The 11,528-nt window shown below is 29.1% G+C and overlaps 3 protein-coding genes across 3 annotated transcripts; all 3 read right to left on the bottom strand.

Annotated features, from left to right (window-relative positions):
* On the bottom strand, window positions 1–3,423 carry PNEG_04008 (hypothetical protein; the record flags this gene model as incomplete). Its single annotated transcript, XM_019757767.1, has 1 exon — window positions 1–3,423. One exon carries the CDS (start codon window positions 3,421–3,423, stop codon window positions 1–3), a length of 3,423 nt encoding a protein of 1,140 aa, XP_019613363.1.
* A 256-nt stretch (window positions 3,424–3,679) lies between these two features.
* On the bottom strand, window positions 3,680–7,062 carry PNEG_02060 (hypothetical protein; the record flags this gene model as incomplete). The annotated part of the gene is made up of 2 exons (XM_007875850.2): window positions 3,680–6,921; window positions 6,963–7,062. The coding sequence occupies 2 exons, from the start codon at window positions 7,060–7,062 to the stop codon at window positions 3,680–3,682; spliced, it is 3,342 nt and encodes a 1,113-aa protein (XP_007874041.2).
* A 2,601-nt stretch (window positions 7,063–9,663) lies between these two features.
* On the bottom strand, window positions 9,664–11,278 carry PNEG_02059 (hypothetical protein; the record flags this gene model as incomplete). The annotated part of the gene is made up of 4 exons (XM_007875849.1): window positions 9,664–9,785; window positions 9,834–10,940; window positions 10,981–11,163; window positions 11,209–11,278. The coding sequence occupies 4 exons, from the start codon at window positions 11,276–11,278 to the stop codon at window positions 9,664–9,666; spliced, it is 1,482 nt and encodes a 493-aa protein (XP_007874040.1).
* Between the last annotated feature and the right edge of the window lie 250 nt (window positions 11,279–11,528).

Raw genomic sequence — 11,528 nt, 5'->3', positions numbered from 1 at the left:
TTACAACATTCTCATAACAATCACTCCCAACAACATGATTTTTATCATTTCCGGAACTCTTATTTTCATTCCTTCATTCGGTTTCACTTCTTCCTCTTTCTCTTCCTCTTTTTGTGTTTCTGTTTCTTTACTTGAATCACTCGTACATCTCGTAGGTTTGCATTTTCGCATCGACGTCAATGTCACCGTTGATGTCACTGTAGATGTACTTGTCAACGTACTCGTATGCAACGATGTACTCGTCACCCATGTATCTGTCGTCTGAACTAATGTACATTCTTCCGTTACCTTCCCTCCATCTACCGACTCTGTCGTCGTTGCCGTCGTTGTCGTCGTCGTCGTCGTCGTCGTTGTTGTTGTCGTCGTCGTCGTTGTCGTTGCTGTCGTCGTCGTTGTCTGTGTCGCCGTTGATATCACCGTATGATGCGGTGTAACTTTTAATCCTTCTATTCCTTCACACAACTTGTCTATTTCTGTACAGACCGCTTCACACTTCGGGCAATCCTTTCTAAACTCGCAGTCTCCTTTCAAACCTTTACATTTCTCTTTCAATTCTAAATACAATTCCAATGCTCTCGCCGTTGCAACAAATGCCTTCTTTTCTGGTTCTGATACTTCTCCACTTACAAATGTTCTCCGAACAAGTATAACATTACTCGTGTTTGTCGTTCCACTTGGTGTTGATCCTCCTGGTGCTGGTGGCCCTGCTGGTGTTCCTCCTGATGGCCCTGATGGCCCTGCTGGCCCTGCTGGTGGTGTTCCTGGTGCTGGTGGTGGTACTGGTACAGGTGCCCCTCCTGGTGTTCCTCCTGGTGCTGCTGGTGGTACTGGTAGTGGTGCCCCTCCTGATGTTGGTTGTGCTGGCGGTGCTAGTGTTGGTGCTGGTACGCCTCCTGGTGTTGGTTGTGCTGGTGCTGGTGGCTGTACCGGTGGTCCCACTGGTTTAGGAACACTGCCATCTTGAGCCTTTGATCCTCCACCTTGTCCATCTTGTTCAGGTCTTGATAATACTAACTTAGCTTCCTTCGCAAATTTTTCTGATTCCTGTTTCGCCTTTTCGTATTCATCTTTCTTCTTCTCTAATTCATCTTTCTCATTATCCAGTTTATTTTTTAGGGTTGGACATTTTTCTTTTACTTTTTTAACCAACTTTTTGCAAAGTTCTTCTTTCTTAGCATCTTCACATAGACTATTCAATGTTTGATTCCCTTCTTTTTTCCATTCAGTACAATGTTTTCCTAATGTTTCTTTACATTTAGTTTCATCGCTTAAACTACCTTTCAATTTATGCGTCAACTCATTCTCCAATTTTAACTTTTCAAAGAATGGCTTGCATTTCTCTTCCAGTTGTAAACAGACTCCATTTTTATTGGAATTTTTTTCTTTTTTCAACCTATCTGGACAATTTTCCATATATTGATGACAATATGGATCAAACAACGTGCAGAGTTCTTCAACCAATGTTTCATTTCCTTTTCCATTTTCAATTTTATTTAGAATTTTTCCATTCTCTATGTTATTTTTTAAAAAAAGACACTCATTTTCTGTTTGTTCTACCATAAAACTACATGTTTCTTCTCGTAAAGCACATGAAACACTAAAATCTTCTTTTCCTCTTCTAGATAATTCCTCACATTCTTTCTTTAATACTGCCGTACAATTTCCTTGAGTTCTTAATGCATCATCTCCTCTTTTTAATAATTTTTTTCTCAATTCTTCTGTAACTTTTAAATATTCACATCGTCTATTCAGTGTATCACATTTCTCATGATTCAAATATGAATCACTTTCAAGATCTTTGCACTTCTTCTTCAATTCTACACAATCTTCCTTTCTTGGAAAATCTCTTCTCAAATTTAAAACTACTTCTAATTCTTCCGATTGAAGAATTACATCATCTAAAAGTTCATAACATAGTTTAGTTGGTCGATGACACTTTGTAAAGTATCTTCTATCCTCCTTAAGTTTTGTATAATTACCTACTACCGATTTTTGACATTTTTCAAGATTCTCAGTAGCCAATTCTAAATCACCAATAAGCCCTTTCAATCCTTCTTGAAAGTATCTATTCAACACCCTATCTTGTCCCTTTTTATAGCATGCTACTCTTACATTTTCACATGCTTTTCCAATCTCATTCGTACATACACCTTCTAAATGAAAACATTCCGATTCAAACTTTCTACAATCTTCCTTAGTCACCGATTTTGGTACATATTCCCATGAAACATATTTTGATTCATTACTTTCTTCAAATTCCGTAGACAATCCTTTTAGGTAAAGTTCTAATTTAAAATTCGTACATCTATCTTCTACTTCTACTAATTCTTTGCATTTATTGTCTTTATCTTTATCTCCACATAATTCTTCTAATTCATAATCTAGGTGTTTAAAAGGTTCACAATCTTTTAACGCTCCTTTGCATCTTTCTTCCTCATTTCTTTCAGTCCTTCCTTTGATCAACAATAATATTAGATCTTGCAACGTCTTATATTTTGGTTTTCCAACAATTATTCCCTTAGCTTCTTCTTTTTTATAAAGATTTTCTACTTCAATCTTTTCCGGAAATCTTGGTTTTTCTTTAACCGGACTAAAATCTAATTTTGGTCCTTCATATTCAATTCCTTTTTCCTTACATTTATTCTTGACTTTATCACATTTTGAATTACTACAACTTGATCCATAAAAATAACACTTTTCAAGATATTCTTGACATTTTTCCACTAATTCTTTATCTTCAACTTCCGTCTCTAAAGGCTTACAATTATCTACATGATTCTTTTTAAGGTATTCACATGTTTTATCTGAATTAAAACATGAAAACACTAATTCATCACTATATTCACTTAATCCTTGACAAATTTCTTTCATTTTTTTTTTACATTCATTTGTATCATTAACCTTCCCTTTAAGAGCTCTTAAAAGAATTTCTTTTGTCACTTCTCGACGTCTCTGTCCATAACATCTATCTCTCAACTTAACGCATTTCTCTTCAAGATTAGTTGGATCTGCTTCTTCTAATAATACACATTTTTCTTCACATTTTTTACACTTTTCATCTGTTAGGTTTTTCAATGCTTCTTCAACTTCTGTTTTGAAATCATCCAATTCTTTTTTAACTTTATCTTTCAGGTTTTTGCATTTTTCTCCTTGTTTTCCATCTTCACAAAGTCCTTTAACTTTGGCATCCACGTTCTCTAATTTTCCATCTATTTTCTTCAATTCAGCACAATATTCTTCGAGCTTTTTCTTGCAATTATTATCATCATTATATTCCTTCTTCACAATTAAACCCAAAACCTGTTCCTCCTTAATCTCATCATTTCCTGCTGCTTGTCCTGCTGCTTGCCTCTTAACCGGCTGTGCCATCGCCGCCTCTTTCTGGGCGACTTCCTCTACCCATCGCTTGTCCCTGAGTGGCATATAAGTGGGTGAGTGAAAAATAGATCATGAAATCATTTTAGACGATAAGTATAGGTTTGCTAATTCTTTTAGGATAAGCTTAATTTTACCCAATAAGGAAAAACTAGGGGGTAAATTTGTGGGGTAAAATATTCGAACCCTAATTTTCAATTCATTATTCATTAAAAATTTATATATTATTTTTTTAAATCTCTTATCCTATATACAAATAATGGATATATGCAGACTTTCATTATAATGGCTTTTTTTATTCATTTTATAACATTCCTATAACCATCACTCCCAATAATATTATTTTTACTATTTCTGGAACTCTCATTTTCATCCCCTCATTCAGCTTCACTTTTTCCTCTTTCTCTTCCTCTTTTTGTGTTTCTTTAGTCGAATCTATCATAGATTTTGTAGGTTTACATTTTTGTATCGACGTCAATCTCACTGTCGATGTTATTATAGATGTGCTTATCAGTGTACTTGTCAGTGTACTTGTTAGTGTACTTGTTAGTGTACTTGTCAGTGTACTTGTCAATGTACTTGTATAAAATGATACATTTGTTTCCTGTATATTGATATCACAAAGTGACGTAAAATTCCCTTCTCCTATAATCTTTGTTCTTGTAAGTGTTATTGTACTGCGCTGTTTTGTTGCTGTTTCATTCATAGTCTTTATTATTGTTATTGTTTTTTCCGTCGTTTTCCCTGGTTCTGTTGCCATTGTTACATTACAAAGTGATCCTTCTATTGTTGTTGTCATTATTGTTGCATTAGAAGGTTTAATTTCTAATGGCTTCAGTTCACATAGTTTCTCTATTTTTTTACAAACTTCTTCAGATTCCGGGCAATCCTTCTTAAAGTCACAATCCAATTGCAAGACTTTGCATTCCTCTTTGAATTCTAAATACAATTCCAATATTCTCACCACTGCATTAAACCCTTCTTTTTCTACTTCCGAAGTTTCTGTGTCTACATATGATTTTTGAATAACTCTAAGTTTTGTTTTGGCGTTTGATAGTTTGTTTAAATAATTTTCCGGCAAAATAGACGACAAAAGTACACTGCTGTTCACTGCATTTGCCTGTATACTTTGTTGATCCAGACTTTCTTTAGGTCTTGATAAGAATATGCCACTCTTTTCCATAGCTTCCTTTGTCTCTTTTTTTACTTTTTCATATTCTTTTTCTTTCTCTTGTAATTCTTTTTCCGCTTTTTCTAGATTCGTCTTCAAAGTTGAACATTTTTCCGCTATTTTTTCCAGTAATCTTTTACAAATTTCATTCTCAACATTCATATTTTTATTAGTATTACATAGACTTTTTAAAGTATCATTCGTTCCTGTTTTCCATTGAACACAATAGTTTTCTAACGCTACTTTGCATTTAGCATTATCCCCTAAATTGCCCTTTAATTTATAAGTCAATTCATCGTCTAAGTGCTCCTTTTCCCGGAATGGTTTGCATTTTTCTTTAAGTTTTAAACAAACCCCATCATTCCCATTACTTTCCTTTTTCAATAGGTCTGGACAATTTTCCATAAGTTGATCACAATATGGACTCCATAATAAACATATTCTTTCAAGTAATGTTTCATTTCCTTTTCCACTTTTTTCATCCAGAATATTCTGGTTTTCTATATTCTCTTTAAGTAAATGACAGTGGCTTTCCATGCCTTTGCGAATAGATTGACATGTTTCTTTCTGTAAAACACATGAAATTCTAAATAGATTTGTTTCCTTTTTAAACATTCCATCACATTTTTCTTTCAAAGCTCTTTCACAATTTTCTTGGTTTTTTAATGTATCTTTTTTTTCTTTTAGAAATCTATTCTTCAATTCTTCTACAACTTCTGAATATTTACACCGTATATTCAATGTAATACAGTTCCAATAATTTAGACTTGAATCCTTTTCAAGATCTTCACAGCTTTTTTTTAATTCAACGCACTCTTTTTTTGTAAAAGAATCCCGTATCATATCCAAATTTCGTTTTAATCCTTTCGATCGAGTTGAAATATCCTCACTAAACTCAAGACATACTTGTTTTGGTTTAATGCATCTTGAAATCTGTTCTTTATTTTCTTTAAGTTTTCTACAATTCTTTAAGACTTCTTTTTGACATTCTTTAACGCTTTTATTCTCGGATTTTAAATTAAACTTTCCACGCAACTGATCTTTAGACAATTCATACAGTATTGCTTCTTGCCCCTTTCTATAACATGCTGCTCTTAGATTCTTGCACGTTTTTTTAAGTATTTCTGAGCATATATTTTCTAAATAAAAACATTCTGATTCAAACATTATACATTCTTCTTCAGTAAGTGATCTAGGAAGCAAATGACGTAAAATAGTTTCCGCATCCTTATTATTAGAATATGGTGACAATTTGTTTGTGTAAAGCTTTGATCTGAAATTTGAACATCTAATTGTTACATTCATTAAGTTTTCGCATTTACTTTCTTTTTCACTATCTTCACATAAAGTCTTCAACTCACTAGCTAAATAGTCAGAAGTACTGCATACACTTAACGCTTTAGCGCATTTTTTGTTCTTATTCTTTTCATCTTTACTTAACAATAATAGCATATCTTCCAACTTCTTTTCTCCTGATCTTCCAACAATAATTCCTTTATCTTTTGCTCTTTTAAAAACTTCTTCCAGTCCAATCTCCTCTAACAATGTTACTTTTGGCTTAATCGGAATAAAATCTGATCCTGGAATTTTGAATGTAATTCCTTTTTCTTCACATTGCTTCTTAACTTCATCGCATTTCGTTTTGTTACAATTTTCACCATAAAAATAGCAGTCTCCAAGCCTTTCATGACATTTCTCCTCTAATTCATTATTATTCAATTCTGTTCTTAAAAAATTGCAAAAATAGTCAATTTTTTTTTCAAGCTTTTTACATGTACTATCAGGATAAAGACATAACAACATTAACTCGTCACTTTCTTTGCTCAATATTGGACAAACTTCTTTTATTCTTTCTTTACATTTATCTGTATCATTAACTGTCCCTTTAAGAGCTCTAAAAAGAATTTCATCTGCTACTTTTTGGCGTTTCTTTTTATAACATTCATTAGTCATTTTATTACAATAATACGAAAGTAAAGGACTGCTTTGATCTAAAAATAAACATTCTGCTTCATATTCTTCGCAATCCTCATCTTTAGGATCATCTATTAATTGTTTAGCTTTATCTTCTATTTTCTTTAACTTTTTCGTAAACTCAGTTTTTAGATCCTGACATTTTTTTTCTAGTTTTCCTCTATCATTACAAATCTCTTTAACCCTATTATCAACACTCTCTAAATTTAGATCTACTTCTTTTAATTCTTCACAATATTTTTCTAGCTCTTCTTTGCATTTGGCTTCATTATTATAATTTGTTTTTAGAATCAAAGCATAAATACTTTCCTCATCAACAAGATATTCAAACGATGAATTTACTGAATTCATTTCAGCCTCTTTAGACCTTAATGGTATATTTTGTCTTCCATAAGCTGAATCTAAAAAAATCAAAAATTAAAATAATTTAAAATATAACTACTTATTAAACTCAATAATTCTATTAATATAATTATATATATTGTATGAAAAAACATATCATATGCATTGAGTTTTAAAATATTAGATAAATTTGAATACATTTTTAGTTTTATCGATTTAAGAAATTTTATCAATTTTATTCATAGAAAAAAATACTAAAAAAATAATTTAGGCTTCTTCCTTAAAAATCATTATAAATATCAATCACTGTCCTTAAAATACTGTCTTTATCTTTCTCGTTCTTTTCTTCTTTGTTTCATTTCATTGATAATTATTATAAAAATAAAAAATATATACGTTTGTCTTATCTATTAAGTCTTTATGATAATTATTTCATATTTCATAAGTGCATGTCACTTGATATTGTGATAAAATCGATAATATTTATTATTACTATTTTTCTTTATCAATTTTTTTTATTATTTCATAAATGAATAAAATTAAAGTAGCATTTTTATATCTTTTTTTTCTATTTTACTTAATTTTTAAACCCTTTTGTCTGATTCTCTATCCCTTATTTTTCTTTTAAAATTCTTTTGCTGATATCATATATTGATTCATTTGAGAAATATTCCTTTGTTAGCTTTTCTTCATAATTACATTATTTTTGTTATCATTATTGTTTATATATAATTTATCAATTGTAGTATTCTTTGAGTTTTTTCGTTCATATTGCATTCGTTTTATGAATAATTACATTAGCTTCTATTCTTATTTGAATTGCCTTTTAAAACATAGACTAATGTATTCTTCAATATTCTTCACAACTGATCGCTCTTGATTTTAAATTTTAAACAAACCTCCCCACTTTTATCTTTCTTTTTTACAATTTTACTATCTAGTAAAAATTTATCATAATACGCTTTTCAAAAAACATAAATCATTTCTATATACCTTTTTAATTTTCTTGGGAGAAATCTTTTTTCAAGAAATTTAGCATACTATGACCTTAAATTTACACCAACCTCATAAAATTAATAAAAATACTTTTTTGATAGTAAAAAATACTATAGGTTTTCTACATTTTTTTAATAATTATAATATATTTTTAAAATATATATAAGAATGCTTTTAACTGTTTTGTATATCCTTTTTTTTGAATAGATAAAGTAAATAACACAATTTTTATTTTTTAAATTATGGATTATCAATTTTTTAGTAACTTTTATCCATGCTTCGATTTAAATTATAATCATCTATATTTATTTTCTTTTGAAATATTGGTTATTTATCATTAATCCTCTTTTACAATATACTATTTTTGTATTTTGCTCGCATCTAATAATATACTTTTAAAGATTATTTGTAGATAAAAACATATGGATCTTAATTTTAGACATTCTTAATAAATAACTTCTGTAACTTTTTCCATTTATAGATACTTGTTTTTTTTTTTGATAATATTTTAAGGTAAAGTTTTATCCCAAAAAAATTACATTTTCATATTAAACTTATTAATTTTTTCTTTGTTTTTTTTGACCTATTTTATTCTTATACAAATATTCCTTATTTTTATTATATTTTATTAAATAATTTTATTCAACTTCTGCATTTATTAAAATTATCACTTCTATTCCTTAATTAAAAAATTATTATTATATTTTTTAAACTTTTTTATTACTTTTTCAACAATACTTTTACAATATAATTATTTAAATAATCAACCATATTTCTTGTAATTTAGGGTAATTTTTCATTTTTTGATCCTCAACTATAAATTTATCTAATATTTTAATTTCGGCTTTTTCTAAACCCTATCTTAAAGCACGCTTAATATATTAAAATATAATTGTTTTTAATAATTTTTTGTATTTATTTTTTTGTAAATTAAATCACAATAAAACTGTAGGCTTAAATTGATTATTACAAAATATAATTAATCTTAAATATTTCTTTTTACTAATGACGTCAGATGTTCTAAATTCTGTTTGTTTTCTTTATTAATATACAAATTTTTTTGAAAAAATTATACCTAAGGGTAATCTTTTTCCAAGAGTTAGATAATTAAATAATTAGATGTTTTGTTTTTTTGAAAAAAAAAACATAATTTCAATTACTGTTAAATTTAAAGGTCTTTATCGATATTATTTTCTGATGTTATCTTTATTAATAAAAATTCTTTTGAAAATGTAAAATTTATTCCTTATCGATTCTTATCCAAATTATTCACTCTAAAATCTATAGAATGGTTAAAAATAAATTTCTAACCATCTAAAATGTTCTTGAGAAAAATTACTTTGTATAAATAAAAATAAAAATATCTATTTTAAAAAATATATAATAATTTCATATTATAAAATATTCTATTTTTTCCTTTAAAAAACCTATTATAGAAATCTTATTTCTATTAAATCACAAAACAATAAATAAAAAATACAATTCTTTTAATCATTAATACTTACCTATTTTAATTAGTCTTTTTTTAAAAAGATTTATTTTAGAAATTAGGTTTTCAAGTAATGTAGTTTCTTATATCAAATTAACTTAAAAAGTTATTTCCATTTTTAGAAACTATCAATTTAAAATCATTTTTCCATTAAGATTATGAATAGAATTTGTTTATGAATATTTAATATATAAAATAAATTACTTTTTTACAAATATTAATTTAATCAAATACAAATAAAAAATATTTATTTTTTACATGCTGCCACATGATTTTCTACATTTCTAACATTCCGAAATATAAGAAACATTCACTATTAAACAACTATCCATATTCCTGTTATCATTCCTACAATCGTAAAAATCATTTTATTATTATAAAGCCTTTCAATTTTTGTTCCACTACCCTTGTTGCGTTCGCCTGATTTATTTGTTGGCTCTATCGTTAGCGTTAGTGTTTTCGAAATTACACATCCTTCAGTTATACTTGTCTTCGTTATTGATTCAGATGTTGGCTCTCCCACCGGTTCCTTTGCTGGTTCTTCTATTGGTTTTTCTACCGGTTCTTTTGCTGGTTCTTCTATTGGTTCTTCTACCGGTTCTTTTGCTGGTTCTTCTACCGGTTCTTTTGCTGGTTCTTCTACTGGTTCTTCTACCGGTTCTTTTGCTGGTTCTTCTGTTGGTTCTTCTACCGGTTCTTTTGCTGGTTCTTCTGTTGGTTCTGCTGGCTCCCCTGCTGGCTCCCCTGCTGGCTCCCCTGCTGGCTCCCCTGCTGGTTCTTCTGTCGGTTTTGGTGTAGGACAATCATTAATTATCGTTTGTGTACATGTAGAATAACGACATCTGCAATTACAACGTGTAACTGTTTCTATTTGCGTTTCTAGGATAGTAGATGTCTCTGGAACCTCAAGAGTTGTTGTTGTTACATGAGCAATTATAGTACCAGTGCCTGTATATTCCGTTACAGGTACAGTTTCAAATGATGTAATTGCTTCATATTCCGTTAGGTATGATTCACTTATATCATCTGTTTTAGAATCATCTTCTTTCTTAGGCTCGTCTTCTTTCTTAGGCTCGTCTTCTTTCTTAGGATCGTCTTCTTTTTTAGGCTCGTCTTCTTTCTTAGGCTCGTCTTCTTTCTTAGGATCGTCTTCTTTCTTAGGCTCATCCTTTTTAGGCTTATCTTCTTTTTTAGGATTATTAGGTGTTTCAGGTTTCTCCGGTGCTTTTGTTTCATTGTTAAATTTTTTGCACTCTTCTCTCACTTTTATACATGTATTATTTAGAATACCATTGCATTTTTCCTCAAAATCATTACATCTCTGACACTCCTTGAGGCAAATTTCTTTTGTAAAATCAACAATTTTTTCTTGTTCATCTTTTACTTGTGTGCAAATTATATTAAAATATTTTAATAGATTAGTGCAAAATTTTTCTTTATTGGAGCATATTCCTTTTAATGTTTCTTTGTTCTTATTCTCAGCAGTATTAAGAACATTACAGCAAATTGATGTTAAATTAATGCATTTATCAATAGAAAAATCGTGTTTAAAATGATTTGTTAATTCTCCAAGAATAGGCTCATTTATTATATCTATATTCTTTAGTATCTTTCAAATTCATCAATTTTATACCATCCTGATTTTCAAAATGTTTTTCAATGGATAATGAAGAATGAACCTTTCTAATTAGCTCAAGAGTATTTTTCTCTTTATCAGTTATTGGATTTTCTAATTCTTTCGCAGGATTATCTAACAACTCTCTGTAAAACTTTATGTATCTTTCATTTTCTGGGACAGCTGAATCTTTAATGAATTCTAAAATAATAAATATAAAGAATATATAACAAAAATAAAACTAACCTGAAACCTCTAAACCCCTTGAAAAGACCTGTGTTATTAATAAAAAAGTTGGAAATATAAAAGCCCTCATATCCCTTGAGAGTCAAGAAAAAAAAATGGGTATTTTCATAAAACTTTTGCATTTTTATAATTATTAAGAAATTAGGAAACTTTGTTCCGGATTCGAAGATAACGATAAAAATAAGTATTTGATAATAAATAAATAATAAATATATAATTCAATTTTAAGTATAATTATATGTTTATTGGTTTCTAGAAAATTCATTTGATTTATTTTTATTTTTATTTTTATTTTTATTTTACTAAGACTTTTATTTAAA

The sequence above is a fragment of the Pneumocystis murina genome (assembly GCF_000349005.2).
Source record: "Pneumocystis murina B123 chromosome Unknown supercont1.9, whole genome shotgun sequence".
Lineage (NCBI taxonomy): Eukaryota > Fungi > Ascomycota > Pneumocystomycetes > Pneumocystales > Pneumocystaceae > Pneumocystis > Pneumocystis murina.
Note: the sequence above shows the minus strand (reverse complement) of the source record. Positions and strands in the feature narration are given on the sequence as shown.